General features: G+C 46.5%; 1 protein-coding gene across 1 annotated transcript; it reads left to right on the forward strand.

Moving 5' to 3' along the window:
- Positions 1-5,782: 5,782 nt before the first annotated feature.
- LOC133921201 (transcription factor MYB93-like) lies at positions 5,783-7,571 on the forward strand. Its single transcript, XM_062365988.1, has 3 exons — positions 5,783-6,000; positions 6,085-6,214; positions 6,464-7,571. The coding sequence occupies exons 1-3, from the start codon at positions 5,868-5,870 to the stop codon at positions 7,179-7,181; spliced, it is 981 nt and encodes a 326-aa protein (XP_062221972.1). The 5' UTR covers positions 5,783-5,867; the 3' UTR covers positions 7,182-7,571.
- Positions 7,572-16,949: the final 9,378 nt, after the last annotated feature.

The following is a 16,949-nucleotide window of genomic DNA, read 5'->3' on the forward strand; positions in this document are numbered from 1 at the left end:
AGGCATTTCGATACCTATTTGGGTGCACACGCACGCAGGCACTCATTGTGGTTTGACCTCAAAATGAGCATGGTTTCAGGCTTCAAGAGTGTCGAGGTGGGCAAAGCTCGTCGTCAGCAAAAGGATGTTCCGGATGGAAGCTAATAAAATGCTTCGAGGTTGTTGTTGGTCGCTGCCTGCACCAACTCCCCCTACATATGTCAAAGAGGGTGTCATCACTTGCTTGTTCCAGTTTGCATGGTGAAAAACTGCCCTTTCTACCGCCATGAAACAGGTGTGCGTTGGAAGCCTCGTGTCTACACATCAGTTACCCATTTGTGGCTTGTACACAGCTATAGTATTGATGTTTCTGAGTCTGATATACATGCTAGAAGTTAGCACTACGATGGTGCCTTGTGGTATCTTGAAGTTTGGATTTCCATTTCTGAATTTGGCTATGACATTGTCTGAAACTCTAAACTTCAGGTCCTGAAATTTGGCTATGACATGATCTGAAACTCTGAACTTCCACTTTCGAAGTCTGACAATGCCTTGATCTGAAACTCTGAACTTTCATTTTTGATTTTGGCGATGCCATGATCTGCAACTCTGAACTTCCATTTCTGAATTTTGGCGATGCCATGATCTGCAACTCTGAACTTCCATTTCTGAATTTTGGCGATGCCATGATCTGAAACTCTGAACAATAGATACTCTCAGTCTGTATCCACTGAATTCAGTATTTCTCAGAATCAGGTCCCGACTCTCATCTAACTGCTTCTAGCCTAGATCCTAGCTAGTTCGATTGCAGCAGAGTCCTACAATTTCAGTACATGCATGAAAACTCCTCAGAGTGTCGGCTTTGGTTTTCCTAGTTTTTTTAGCACTTCATTGTTGAATTCATCTACCGATAGCAGTCGATCCAGCGTCAGCGAAGATCTCATCAGATCACGGATTAAACATGCGCCCTATAAGAGAACGAGTTGGTGAGAATTAGAGTCTATCTTTTCTGTGATGGACCATGCATGACTCATGCAAGATTTAAGAATCTTTAGCGTATATATGAGCTTACATAGCTGCTATCATTTTGGTTAATCCTGGCTGCCCTAATGCTTCTCGAAAACCTTGGCTGCACTAATGCTAATGGCTGTTCCGCTGCGTGCTGCAAAAATATTCAGAATAGGTACTTGTCTTCTGTAGCATCTCTAGTAATTAGATTAATTAACCCTTCAAAATTTTTAGAAATTGCTAGGTATATACATTTGCCAACTTATTAAGCTCCTTTAAACGAGAATACTTGTACCAGTATTTTGAATATTTATTGGGTATTGACAAGATCTCTATTATGTATCTAGGGATGGCAACAGGGCTAATCCCCGTGGGGAATGCTTCCCCATCCCCGTCCCCATTTAGCTATCGGGGGGAAGATTTCTCCCATCCCCATCCCCGCGGGGAATTTGCGGGGATCAGGTCCCCAACGGGAATATAAAATTGAATGATATTTGATTATTTTTATATATTAATAATATGTATGTTGTATAAATAAGTAATTTATTGATGTATATGAGGGTAATTAATATAAGATTGATTAAATATTATAGGTTAGACAAAAAAGAATAAGAGTAATTTATTATTTACTCTACGTAATGTAATATTTGTACATTTATATAATAAGAAAAATATGTATATATGTGATATCGAGGATATAGCGGGGAGCGGGGACGGGGAGCGTCTTCCCGTCCCCGTCCCCATATGAGTTCGCGGGGGATAAAATCTCCCCATTCCCGTCCCCTAATAGAGGAATTCCCCACGGGGAATCGGGGATCGGGTCCCTATTAACATCCCTATATGTATCGGATTGGTTGTCGTCACATCAGTTCCAACTCAGAAACGTCAAGTAGAAGCATGAATGCATGGATGAGTAGATCGAAGCACGGAGTACGGACAGACGACTGGCATACGCATGTACGTAGGTGACTGACTTACGATGACATGCAAAGTGCGAACACGTACGTACGAATAAAATAGAGATTAACAACCATCTCATTGAAGAACTGAAAAGTAAAATTATTCATCAGACGACTAGATGGCCTTTGACAACGACAGATTGAAAAAGGTGTCAAGGATCAAACAACCTCGACTGGGATTCGCTGCATTTAAAAATCAGTTAACCCACACAAAGAAAATCGTCAGAATCGAGCCCCGCTCTACATGTCTCTCTAGAAAACAAATCAAACCTAGCAGATCATACCACAAAATATTAATCCTATGGAAAGTTTCTGAAGCCTGGAAACTGGTAATTCCCCGCTCGATCGCCAGGCAAAAATTTCACACATTCATTTTTTTTAACAATAACATACATACCGTAAATCAGAGCTATTGTTTCAGCGAAATTCTACGGCAGTTTACGAGGAGCTAGCTGAGCTGAAAGCTGATATGATAGAGAACGGCGCTGTCACGAGCTCGAAGGACGACCCTGAAAGCAACGTGGAAACGCTAATCAAGTAATCAACCCGTAGCGAGCAGCTGTTTATGGGCCATGGGGAGCAGGCAGGATGAGGAAGGTGGAGAGAGGTGTCGACCGCGGAGACGACGACGAGCGCGCTTTTCCACTCCCATGCTAACGTCGCTCACGTTGCGTGCATGGGGAGGCATCGTCCCGGACCCCACGTCGCCGATCACGTGGAATTCATCCCCTCAAGCCTGCGTGCAAACCATAGACAGAAGAGGGGAGAAAAAAATAATCTCCATGTCGTTGGAAGCTAGGCCTAGGGGTGACGATGGCGGCAGGGATTTCAATTTCATTTTTAGAATTTTTTTGGTTGAAATTTTTCATAGGTTAAAAGACCAAAATTTGCAAAGATTTCATCAAAATTTTGGTCATTTTTTGTTCTATGCTACGTGAGTCTCATGTATCAGCGAAAGAAAATTCTAAAATTAGATATTTCGCTTCCTCCAATTTTTTCAAAATTCGTGAAATTTCAACGAAATTTTAATCCTGCTTGTGGCCTGAGGAGCAGGAGACATCACACTAGATGATTGTCAGCAGTACTGCCAAAGGCACTTTTTTTTTTGGCTAAAGATATAGGTGCTGTCTTCAAATCCCAGTTGCGGAGTATTCTGCTCACCCTCCGTGCAGTTGTTATAGGTTAGAACGACGAGAGAGAATCTATGGCAAGATCTGGGGTTCACCGTTCACCTCGTGTTGGATGGATAGAGAATGCAGTTCAGCGACCCGTCTAGTCAATCATATTCATTTCAGCGAGTGGATATAATTAAGTTACCATGCGGCAGACTATCTTTCAACCAACTCCGCAGTTGATACAAGTTTCGTAGCTGCTACTTGTCGAAACCTTTTGGTTGTAATTGAGCTTGTCCGACTGATTTCTACCTCCTTAATGCAATGACTCGAAGCAGTTCTCAAAAAAACACTTGCAGAAGCTAGATCATACGTCTACTTCCTTAAGACGCCGCCTCATGCACGTTGTGAATTGGAAGATATAAGTTGCAGAAATAGGGAAATTAACACACCAAGCAAAAGCAATCTGATGTTTGTTTCTTCACTAACCTTCTTCACTCATGGGCAGAAGCTGATCGAGCCATGCGTATTTTGCATTTTCCCTTTTCTCTGAGCTCTGTTCCATTCCCATTAGAACCAAGAAATGCAGCAATCAGAAAACAGTACCTGACTAATCTATGAAGCATTTACTTTTTTCTTGTCTGTGTGTGAGGGGGGGGGGGGGGGGCAGGGCATGAACAAGACTTTGAAGTGAAATTTCTGCACACGCAATTCCCGCTGTTAACTCTGTTACTCTGTCATTGGTATACTCCCCAATATTTTTCTCAGAGGCTCTTGGTTCAGATACAATGTACATATAGGCAGGCTACTCAATGCAGGTCCCATTACTTGAGAAAAGAACATATGTTTTGTACGGCGATATCCTAGGAATCTATATGTTGGGATGCAAATGGTATATTTCCTGTGATAGTATAACTTTGGTGTGCTACCAAGTACCAAAGCTGTTTCAAGTACAATCTGTACGAATTTTCGAAGCAGATATAGCAACTCCCAAAGAATTTTGGTGTGCTACTTGAGTAACTATAGCAAAACAAAAACTACCTAAGAGCAACTTTAAGAAAATATCCAAATCACACTATCTATATCTCTATATAGGGAGTCATTCAAAATTTTCTATTTCTATATCTCTTTGTACTTTAACAACCATCTATATTTTACCATCCATATTTTAATGTTAACCTTAACCAGCATTTTGACCAGTTCAAAATCGATAGAGGGGAGGAGACCACGCTGTTGACTGGCCTACTAGCGGTGAACGATGGTGCTCCTGTGGTTGAGACCTATGCCAGGAGCTTTAGTGTGCGATGGTGAGTCCCACAAAGGGTTTCTTGGTCGGCGGAGATGTCTGGAGCCAAGCTAGCCGCTACCATAGTGGCGGTGGCGCTTGGCTCACAGCAGCGGTCGGGGCTAGAGGTCGAGGAAGGGAGAACGGTTGCGTGCGTCGACACCAACGAGGTGGGGCAAGGACCTTCGGAGCTGAAGCTAGGTTGGATCTACCCTGGCCTAGCCTGGAGTAGCTTAGCCACGGTGGCCATCCTCAATGGTGACTATTGGCGGAGAGGAGATGGGCTCGACGATGCTTTTACAGATGAAGGAGGACCCTCACAATGGAGCTCTAGACAGTGGGGAGGCCTGCAAATTGGTGACGATAGCAAGGAGCTAATGCTCGGCTGGCACAGAGAGGAGTAAAGGAGGTGCGGTCAGCGAGGATAGACGGCGGCGTACGATGTCTCGTGCGTAGTAGGCGACCACTGTTGTGGTTAGAGGATGCCATGGGGGAGAGAGGGACATCAAGTTTGGCGTGAGGGAGGAGCCGAATGGCAAGGCCGGCAAAATAGCGTGCGCGTTGGCTAGTCTGTTGGAGACGGAAAATCTATGATTTTGACGTTTCGGTCGGATGGAGGGTGTGATGGCTAGTTTCTTGGAGTTGCTCTAATACTTGTATAATCTAATATTCCCATTTAAGTATATGCACTAAGAATTGCTAAAATTGCACCGTAATTATTTTTTATTTGGAACAGCGTAGCACTTCCCAGTAATCTTTGTGCTCATCTTATCTGGAATAACACCCCCAACAAGTACTAATGAGAAACTGTTTGAGGCGTTTTTATAGTTCCCTATGTAACCGGAACCATTGTAATATTTAACTTCCCTATTCCTACTTAAATGAAAGAGCAGCGCTCCTCATTGTTTTGAAAAAAACACCCCCAGCAAGTATGTCTGCCAAGACAGAGATCTCAAGGCATGCTGTAACTGAACTGTGTCAATATTAGAAGCAATGACCAAATGAATTTTTGGAAGTGCAAAAAAAATCCAATATTACAAGAGAAGAATCACAAAGAAAAAGGAACACAAGATATAACAAAACTAATAAGGCTAAAAGGTGAGAAGAGCTTGACTGCCCAAAGGAAACACAAGAGATTTCTACGAGGCTGTGTAGCTGCTTGCCCACAAAACTAGTACATGCTAACAGCCTTGTAAGGACCTCCAGGACAAGTCGACAACAAGCCAACAAGCATCAAGGGCCCTTATTTTCGTGTGGACACAAAGACCCCTGCCCTTCTACGATGGACATGTGTACGTTGGCATACCCAAATGATCAAAGGGTAGACTAGTCATTTCCACTCAATTAATTAAATTATGTCGAGCCTGGGCTCAGGAAACGGGGATTTCCGGGGCTTTATATAGAGGAAGTTGTGTTCTGGTGACTACCCATCTCAGGAACCGAAGCTTCAAGGGCCAAGGGAAGCAGGTTGTCTCCCTCCTTCCCACCTGTATCACCCTACCTCAGGTCCCATCTCACCTATCAATGGGGAGGTCTCCTTGCTGTGATGAGAATGGCCTCAAGAAGGGCCCTTGGACCACTGAAGAAGACCAGAAGCTCATGGAATACATCGAGAAGCACGGCCATGGAAGCTGGAGAGCGCTGCCTAAGCTTGCCGGTATGCGACACAAACCTCCCTTTCTCTCGGCACAAAAGAGGCAGCTTTCATGTGAAATGTAGCTCATCTGATTTCTTCTTGCAGGGCTGAACAGGTGTGGCAAGAGCTGCAGGCTCAGATGGACTAACTACCTGAGGCCAGATATCAAGAGAGGAAAGTTCACCCATGAGGAAGAACAGACCATCCTCCAGCTCCACTCCGTCCTTGGCAACAAGTACTGCACACCACCAGCTCTTTTTTTTAACGACTGCACCGGCTAACATCTCTTGCATATGCCTGGCATCAACTAGCCTAGTCTAGTCTACCTTCTAAGATCTCTTGCATATGCCTGGCATCAACTACTCTACCTAGTAAAATCTCTTGCATATGCCTAGCATCAACTAGTCTATGCCAGTCTAATCTTCAACAACTCATATTTGTCACGTAGTGCTCTTGCTAATCTACGCAAACTTGATCGAACCAGGTGGTCAGCCATTGCGAAGCATCTCCCCGGGCGGACTGACAACGAGATCAAGAACTTTTGGAACACCCACCTGAAGAAGAAGCTAATCCAGATGGGTTTCGACCCGATGACGCACCGGCCAAGAACAGACTTCTTTGCTGCCCTGCCTCAACTCATTGCGCTCGCCAACCTCCGCCAGCTTGTAGAGCAGCGGCCATGGGACGACCACGCCGCCAGGCTGCAAGCTGAGGCGGTCCAGGCTGCAAAGCTTCGGTACCTGCAGAGCCTGCTTCAGTCTGCAGCGTCCATTGCCAACAGTCCCAGCTCCAGCAGCATCAACGCCGTCCCCAGTGACTTGGAGCAAATTGGCCTCCTGAGCCCTCCTCAGATGTCTTCGTGGTCTCCGTTGCCTTCTTCAAGTCTCCTGGAAAGTATTAGTGGCCAAGACATAGTAGCTGGACAAGTGCCTGACATTCAAATGCCTAGCTCTTTCTTCGACCAGCCCATCAGCAACGACGCCAACCAGAGCTCGGGTTACACTGCAAAGGGTATCGGTGAAGGGGAGAATGGAACCCCTAAGACGATGCTGCTGTCAGAAAACTCCCTTCCGCCGCTCACTGACTTCCCCATTTCCAACCTCGGCGACGATTGCAGCACCTCAAGCTGTGACGGCAGCAACACTCAGTTCACAAATTGGATTGAGTTATTTGATGAACAGTTCTTGAGCATCTTTCCATGAATTCTGATCTGGAGTGTATGCGTGTTACTCTCTGGTTTGCTTTTTCAGTTTTAGTTTTCTTCCCTTTTTCTGGTTTTTGTGCCATATTTTGGGGAAGCAAATTTTATATAATCCTGTACAAAAAGATTCTCGTAAGATCCTATCCATCCTGTGATCAAGACTAGGTTAAAGAGAAGAGAGATGAAATATATATGTGTTATCATAGAGGAGAGAGTCTTTCATAGAACATAATTCTATAGAATTTGCTTCCATATTCTGATGTGAGTTTCATTTTAGAGCTACAGTTTCTGCATGCATTGGTAAGTCATAGAATGCAAATGCATGCTCCTATGCTTGTACAGTATACACCAAACACTTATAAATAGACGACTTCTCCTATATAAATTTTCCAGGCTTGGATTCTCCATGCCTTTTTTAGTGTTGCAATGTCCTAATTGTGCTCTCGAACCCGCTCAAGTGCTTGGTAAATCCTAAACAATATATTATGTCAAATTGTGTCTTATGAGTGGTAGGCATGAGGATAGTATATAATTGCAGGTGGCATGGTGATCATTTTCAGAATGTTCAACGCATATTAGTTGAAGATGTGTGCACCTACATATTTTAAAAAGTCAGAATAAACGGAATTTAAATAATATTAAACTCAGCAATCATATTCTAGAACAGACTAAAAAATCATTAAGATTTTGCCTGTAATTACCAGCAAACAACAGACTAGCAGATCATTGTTATATATATATATATTTGGAGGGGTTTTCTGCATATGTACCTTGTATGTTGGGGGAATCGTCATTAAGGACCCTTTACGCCCTTGGCTCCGGAAGCCGGGACTGAATACGGTCAGGCTCTGGCCCCCTCCGAAGCCGAAGGCTTCGAGGCAGTCCCGGAGGTCGTGCCTCCGGAGACCCTGAGCCTTCCAAGCCTTCGAAAGATCAATCAAGGGGGCTCGCAGGCCGCCCCCACGTGTAGTGAGGTGAACAACATTTAATGCTGGTGCAGTGGTGGCCGCCTGGCACAATGGCGTAGGTGGTGGGTGCCTGACACACTGGTACAGTGTGATGCCGAAATAGATGACTCATCGCTAGGACAACCGCCTTGCTAGTCATATGGATAATTACCGGGCTAGCCTGCTCTCTGGTTGTACAGTATAAGACATATACCTTTGACTACCTTCTATGGGCACATTTGTATTTTCATCCTCTGAATATCAGTATAAATATAGACCCTTGGTCATCGAGCCAAAGGGAAAAAAAAGATTATCCAGACAACTTTGGTGTCTCCTTATTTTTCGCCTCTCCTTCAAGCTTGAGCCATTCGTGTGACTTGGCTCTCGCTGCACTTTGTTTGCGGAAGACAAATTGTTTCACCAACAGTGGCGCCGTCCGTGGGGAGAGAATAAGTGTAAAAACACTAGGAGAGGTAGGATGCCATCAAAGAAGAAGATTGCCGGGGTGACAGCCCAGGCGGCCAATTCCTTGGCCACGCCCGTGCGGAGGTTCATGCGACCATCGCACCCAAACTCACACTTCGCCGACATCAGCCCTCCACAGGCCAAAACAAGAACCTCGGGGCCAGCGGCGGTCCGAACGCGACCCTGGTCCTGGTTGACACCAGGGACCCCGCCGATCCAGAGGCCCTGCGATGGCAACAAAGTGCTAACCTCAGGGCATCCTGAGGGGCTACGGCTGAGGCCACGACCACACAAGTAGCCGCACCTGACTAGTAGGCACACATAGCGGCTCTCCTAGACCAACTGGAGGAGCTGCAGGCGGCCCTGCGGGTAGCCCAACCACCTATTCGTCTGGCCATTGTGGCACCCATAGCAGCCAACGCTGCGCCGGCCTAGGCTCCGGGTGCCAATGAAGGCCTTGTCGTCATGATGCATCATCACCAAACGTTGTGCATGGTCGACCAGCAGGCGGCAAGGCTTCCAACCTGTTGATGTGAGGCATTGCTTGTCTACTCCGACTCTCCCCTTCTGGTGGACCTGCAAGCCGTACCCTTCCCAGACAGGTTTTGGACCCCCAAGCTACCTAAATCCAAGGGTGATTCGGACCCAGAGGAGTTCACTCGCGCATACGCCCTCGCCATTGAGGCCAATGGAGGCGAGCACACCACCATGGCTAAGTGTTTTCCTCTCACTCTGGAGGACGTAGCCCTCTGGTGGTTCTGGGTGCTTGATCCTGGGTCAATCTATACCTGGGCCCAACTCAAAGACTCCTACTACAACAACTTCTAGGATACCTTCGTCGAGCCGGTGACCTCGGGGTGCCTATACGCGATCAAGCAATAGCCCGACTAGACCCTCAGGCAATACTTCCAGAGGTTCGCCCAAATCAAGGCCCATGTAAAGGGCCTTTCAGAATCGTTAGTCATCGATACCGCAATCCAAGGCCTAGCCTCTGGACTTCTCTTCGATCGGCTATATCGACTCCCGGTGCACTCAGTGAGCACCCTCATGTGCAAATTCGAGGAATACGCAGGAGCGGAGGAAGAGCAGCTCCGTCAGGAGGTTGCGCTTCTTATCACAACCCCCAATACCGAGCACGAAGAGTTAGCCTCGTAGGCAGGCTCCTCACATGCCTCATTGCCTTCATCGGCAAAAAGGGGCTTCGAGGAAGCTGAAGGATCCGGGGTGCAAGGGCCTCAGCAACGACAACAACGTGGCGTTCACAATGTCGCTTAAACCCAAGGGGCTCCGAACCCGTTTCATCCCAGGTGGCGCGGTCGGGGACGCTTTGGAGCCTTCCCAGAGCAGCAACATGAACCGGACCAATAGCCAAATGAGGTATACTGGTGGACTATACACGAGGTAGTTCCCACCACACCGAAGATTGCTGGACCCTCATCATCTTTCGAGAAGAATACCTTGAGAGACAGGCAGCACACGCGGCGCGGGACAGGGTTGGCAACGAGCAGCGCTGGGGTCATAGGCTAGTAGTAGGCCACCAGATTGACCATCCGACCTTGCAAAACCATTCCCCGTTGGCTCTACCTTCACCACCGCTGCTACACATGGTGCAACACATCAACGAGGGGGTCATGCTAGACATGTAGTCCTCACCACAACGAGAGGAGGACCTTCCGGTGGCTCCTCAAAGCGGCAATGATGAGACTATGCTGGGGGGGGGGGGTCAACCATGTCAGGGCCACCAGCATCCACCGCCAAATCTTTGTATGGGCTGAAGCCCTCATGACTTTCACCCATAATGATGCTATGAGGGTAAACTTCCCACATACCGACACATTGGTCATCACTACTAACATCGCCAAGGTTGAAGTCCAGAGGGTGCTGGTCGATGGGGGAAGCTCCACGGATATCCTCTTCGCACATGCCTTCGATCAGCTTCGCATTCCATGGAGCCGACTCTCCCCAGCCTGAAGGCCTCTCTAAGGATTCAACGGGGCTTCCCTCGATGCTCTGGGTCGAATAGAATTACCATTCGCCTTCGGCGAAGGCCCCACCATGCAGACCAAGATGACCACCTTCGACATCGTAGACACGCCTTACACCTACAATGTCATCCTAGGCCGGGGTACCCCTAACCAATTCGGAGCAGTCCCCCATCACAACTACCTCTGCGTGAAGATGTTGTAGCCCAAGGGTTGATCACCATCCATGCCGATCAACACCTAGCTAGGCACATCGAATACGGGCACCCAACCCCACTCGACAGCCGCCATGTGCACAACGTGGCCCAAGGCCCCATCGAAGACCTCCCTCCGACATGCCCTGAGCACCGGGCCCTTCTAAAGCCCTGACCGGAGGGGGATGTCAAGCACGTTCCGTTGAGTATGAGGAACCTTGATCGTATGTTCCAAATCGGGGCAAACCTCGCTCTAAAGCAAGGAGCCCACCGGGTAGCCTTTCTAAAGGACAACTCCGATGTATTCACGTGGTCCTTGCATGACCTTCCTGCATCATTGAGCATACCCTCCGGGTCGACCCGCAGGCTAGGTCAGTACAACAGGGGCTCCGTAAGCTGTCAACCGAGCAAGCGAAGGTCGCAAAGGAGGAGGTCTAGAAGTTGCTGAAGGTCGGCGTCATCTAGGAGGTCATCCACTCAGAGTGGCTCTCAAATCCTATCCTGGTCAAGAAGCCTAATGGAAAATGGCGCATGTCCATCGACTTCACAGTGCTCAATAAAGCCTACCCTCAAGACCCATCCCTGCTCCCTCGCATAGACTAGCTGGTGGACTCCACCACCGGCTGTGAGTTACCGAGCTTCCTAGATGCACACTCTGGGTACCACCAGGTGTGAATGGCCACTAAAGATGAGGGTAAGACCAGCTTTAGCACCCCATTGGGGTGTATTGTTACGTTCGGATGCCTTTCAATCTCTAGAATACTGGAGTCACCTTCTCCCGCCTAGTACAATAATTGGGTCACAATATGGAGGCCTACGTTGATGATATAGTCATGAAGAGCAAGTTTGAAGCAGACCACATTGCGTACCTTCAAGAAACCTTTAATAGCCTCCGGGCCACCGGTGTACGACTCAATATGGAGAAATGCGTCTTCAACGCCAAATCTAGAAGGTTGCTGAGGTACCTCATTTCCATGCGCGGCATCAAAAAATAACCCCAGCAAAATCCATGCCATTATTGATATGGCACCCCCACCAATCTGAAGGACGTCCAACACCTAATCGGTCGCCTGGTGTCCCTCAGCCATTTCTTTACCAAATCCGTCGAGCACAACCTTCCATTTTTTAAAACATTGAGGGACTCTGTACCATTCACATGGACGGCAGAGTGCCATGAGCCCTTCAAGGCCCTCAAAGCTCACATCTATAACCTCCAGATGCTCACCATACCCCTTGCGGACGAGGGGCTCCTCTTGTACGTATCCACCTCTACCTTAGCTGTGAGCGGCGTACTTATACGAGAGGAGAAGATGGAAGGTCACTCTATTCAAAGGGCGGTTTACTACATTTTAGAGGCCCTAGCCAATGCTAAAACATGTTACGCATAGCTTGAAAAAGTGGCATATGTCCTCCTGATGGCCTCCCGCAAGCTCCGGCACTACTTCCTCACCCATAACATCATTGTACCAAGTTCATACCCCCTAGGTGACATGTTTCAAAATTGGGAGGCAATGAGACACATAGTAAAATGGGCTATAGAATTGGCACCCTTCGCGGTGAGGTTCATGGTTAGCACAGCCATTAAGTCACAAATCCTAGCAGACTTCATCACCGAGTGGACTTCCGTAGCCAGAGGACCCCCGAAGGCCCTTCCAGAAGACATATGGACAATATATGCTAACAGAGCCTATGGATCCAATGGCACATGGGCCGGAGGCGTCCTCATCTCCCCCATAGGTCAGTAGGCGGCATTCGCAGCTCGCTTGGAGTTCAAGGCCACCAACAACATCATCGAGTATGAGTCCGTCCTCCTCGGGCTCAACAAGGCTCGGGCCTTAGGGGCCGCTCGGGTCATTATCAAAAATAGATTCACAGGTTGTTGCCGAGCGTGTTGATAAAAGCTTCTAAGTCCGGTATCCTGAGTTGGTAAGGTACCTCGACGCCATCCACAAGACCGAAGGATTCTTTCAGGGCATTTTAGTGCAAATTATACCCCACACTAACAACCATCAGGCAGACGCTTTGGCAAAGGCTAAAACCAGAGGCGAGGTCCTCCCTGCGGGGGCCCTCTTCGAAGTCCTCAACAAGACAGCAGCAGGTGGCTCCTACGAAGCCACTGTCATCGTCCTACCCATTGGGCCTCTAGACAGGAGGGCATCCCTCTTGTCTTTCCTAAAAGGAACCAAAGAACCTGATGACCCGGTTGAACTCTAACGTATCCAATAGTGTGCTAGGGGCTACATCTTGGTAGATGGAGCCCTTTACAAAGTCGAAGTTTGCAACCCCTCCTCTGATGTGTCAAAAAGGAGCAGGGGGCCGACCTCCTAAGAGATATTCATGAAGGGCTATGTGGCAACCACCTCGCACCCCATGCCCTTGTAGGCAAAGAACTCTGCAAAGGGATGTATTGACCCACTATCATGGCTGACGTAGAGGAACTCATTCATACCTGCCAAGGGTGCTAGTGGATGGGACACCAGAGCCACCATCCTCCAACCCTGCTACAACCAATCACTCCCGTCTGGCCCTTGACGTGCTGGGGGATGGACTTAATTGGGTCATGCCCTTGCGTCAAAGGAAACTTTCGGTATGTAGTGTGGCCTTGGATTACTTCTCCAAATGGATTGAGGCAAAATCCCTTACAACAATCACATCCAAGAATGTTCAGAAGTTATTATAGAAAACTTCATATGCCGCTTTGGCGTCCCAAGACACCTCACTATCGACAATGGGACACAGTTTGATTCTAGCCTGTTTCGAGAATTCTGCGTTGACCTCAGCATTGAGATGTGCTTCGCTGCGGTTTGTCACCCGCAGTCCAACAAGGCGGTCGAGCGCGCCAACAACAACATCCTCGTTGGACTAAACTGATGCCTCGTTGGCCTTGTTAAAGGCCTATGGGTCGAAAAGCTTCCAAAGGTTGTCACATCCCAAATTTTGTAATCACATCATTAAGAATAATTTAGCATCTTGTTTAAATGTTAAGCATTATGGTTTGCTTATTATCTCATTTGGTGGTTTGATAATTGCTTTGCATTTGAAAAACAACCGATGTGAGGATTTTCGTTAGTTTAAGTCTCACTTAGAAGTTATAATCTTTGTGCTTGTTTTATAATAGTTACGCGGCTGAAATTAGCTTCTCTCTAGCTCGTGGAACCCACCTTGGGCTGGCTCCACCCCTCCTCTCTTCTCCCACTCAGCTACCACCACAGCAGTCCCTCTCCCTCACTCTCTCACCCTCCCACGCCCTCACTCCCCCTCCAAATCGAACAGCAACAAGGCTGCTACTCTCTCTCCTCTCCTTCTCTCATTCCCCACCCAAAATCCCACTCAAAGAGCAAGAAGTAAGGTATGCATGTCACTCCATGATGTTCCCCACCTCTCTAGCTCTCCACCCATCTAATCCTTGCTCACATGCATGAAGATTTGGAGGAGTTCAATCAATTTTTGTCACCCCTCTTTTTCTGAATTTTCAGTAGCATGGTCTCCTCTTCTCCAACCTTTTCCCCTTGATTCTTCCCCAAATCAATGGACACAAGCCTTGGCAAAGATCTTGGGTAAGTTCCCTAGGATCTCGTAGCAACAATGCACATTTAAGGATGAATGAATTCGAGTTTTGGAGCTGCAAATTGAAGAATGGTGATGCATGTTGTTCTTGATGAAATGGAGCATTTGTGAGATGTTTGGATGAATTGAGATAGAGAATCGAGTTTGTAGAGTGAGTAAATGAGGCCTACAACCAATGTTTTAGTGCCAATACATATTTATAGGGGTTAGGATTCAACATGCAAATCAAAACGACCTAAGTTATTAGCAAAACTTTGTATTCTGGAAGATATCGGAAGTTCTAATTATCATATCATAAGTTCCGGTTTTAACTCGAGTTAACCCAACCAAAAAGCCTCGTCTAAGCCAGAGTTTTTGACCCGATGAGAAGTTCCAACCTTGGGATTGGAACTTCCAACTGAATAGAGTTGCAACTTGAGAGCCCAATTTTTTAGAGTGCTGGATGTTGCAGCCAACACCGAAAGTTCTAACCTTAGTACCAGAACTTTTGATTAAACCTTTTTCTAGCCAAGAACACCATTTTCGTAAAGTATCGAATGTTCTGACCTGATTGGAAGTTCCGACCCTAGTACCGGAACTTCCGATTAAACATTTTTCTAATCGAGCACTCATAATATCAAAGGCTTGGAAGGTCCGATGGACCGGAAGTTCCGACTTCCAGACCGGAAGTTCTGATCTAAGTCGAAAGTTCTAACATTAAGTCGGAAGTTTCGATGTTACCCAGATTGCAAAACTTCTTTGTTCGTTCGTGTGTCATTGTATTCTTAACTTTTTGTATTGCATCCTCATTCATTGTGCATCTTGTAGCATACATCTTAACACCTCATTCATGCTCATCACATTGCATGCGTTCTTCTTTAGTGAACGAAGGACCAGAGGGTAATGTGGGCATGATCGAGGGCGATCCAGATTTCGTTGTTATGGATTATGATCAAGTTGAGCACTAAGGCAAGCATCTAAGCATTTTTATCTTATTATTTTGGACCATATATTGTGTCAAGTGATAAATTATACTTTATGTATGTTACATTGCCAATAAGTCGTACGTCAGTTTTGGGAGTAAATCCTATTTTTTGTATTGCTTTTCCTTGGTATTGTTATCCCTTGATCTTTTGTAACCTTAGGTATAGCTCTAATGGTCTAACATAAAATGAACACGTTATGCTTAGCAAGGCTTAAGTCATCGGTAGAAGTTGAGCTGTAGTTTAGCCATCGTTCGCGATCTTAGGGCTTACTTCTATTGCACAATGATGATGATGGGATGTGTGACTCAGCGAGGATGAGACGAGATTCGAGCGGGCGATAGGGATGGCTCGAGAAGGGAGTTTCCGATGCTTTAAGCTCGCTTGAGTTGATTAAGCACCGTCCGTTGTTGCCGTTGTTTTTAACACTTTCCATACTGACCACATGTCGATATAATGGTAGATAAGTCGAATACCTTTTGCAGCTGTGACCTTTTGGCTTATGGGCCTATGGTGTTGTGGGCATAATAGGCTTGCAGAGATAACGTCGTAAAGGTGGTGTGGGCATAATAGGCTTGTAGAGATATCTAGTTTGCTCAGAGAGTAGTTCTAGTTACCTCCACATTTTTAGGCATAACTGGGATGCTCTGGAAGTAGCTCTAGTGGACCTCCGCACCTATAGATGCATGTTCAAACAGTCGGGGCTCAATTGGGAAAGGTTGTCACGAGTACCCTCTTGTGTGCACTTTAGCAGGTGACGCAATCTGAATGGATCTCGTGCCGTGTGGGTAAAGAGGTACCCCATGCAGGGTGTAAGATCAATTCAAATTACCGTGCTCTCAGTCATGAGCAAGCTATTGTCCATCCGCATCAATCGTAAAGATTCGATATTGGGATGTTATTGTGGTATGATGGTTAGTGAATGGAGATGTTGATGATGAGTTGCCACGATTCAAGTACAACTATGTTATGTTGATGATCTCGTGGTACAAGGATGTTAAGTTAGGTGTAGGTGCTTACACTTGAGTCCAAATCGCTTTCGCATGGTAAATGCCATTTAACCCTTTGTGGCCGAGTCCTTGCTACTTTACCCAAAAATACATTCTCCTTAGAGTCGGGCTATTTATAAGTGCCCACTATGGATTAAGTCTTGCGAGTATCTTCATACTCACGTGCTTATTTTGCTTTCCAGGTGAGAAAGAACTTGTATTTGGCTACTTTACACCCGCCAATGTTGGCAACGGGCAAGAGTAGTACCTAATACTCATATGTGGATATTTTGGGGTGGCACCTTAGGGCAATCGGTGCTACCTATCTTTTGTAGTTGTGTACTTTCCATTGCGTTATTACTCTACATATGTTCGAATCATGTATTTTGTAGTAAAGCTTGAATTACCTAAAGACTTGTAACTTATTTTTAATTACTCGCTCTTTATTATATCTCGTTATAATATGCTTGTTGTAAAGGTGTGTGTTCCGATCCTGGAAGAAACCACATAGCGGGACTATCGTGGTGATATTCCAGTTAGTCATGAGAGTCATGATTCCACAAATAATCGACTTAGTGACTAATTGGAATATTATCTAGACGGTTCCTTACAGCGTGACATCAGAGCTCGGTTTAATAAAGTAGCCTAAAAATGCTTAGGATG

The sequence above is a fragment of the Phragmites australis genome, chromosome 6, assembly GCF_958298935.1.
Source record: "Phragmites australis chromosome 6, lpPhrAust1.1, whole genome shotgun sequence".
Lineage (NCBI taxonomy): Eukaryota > Viridiplantae > Streptophyta > Magnoliopsida > Poales > Poaceae > Phragmites > Phragmites australis.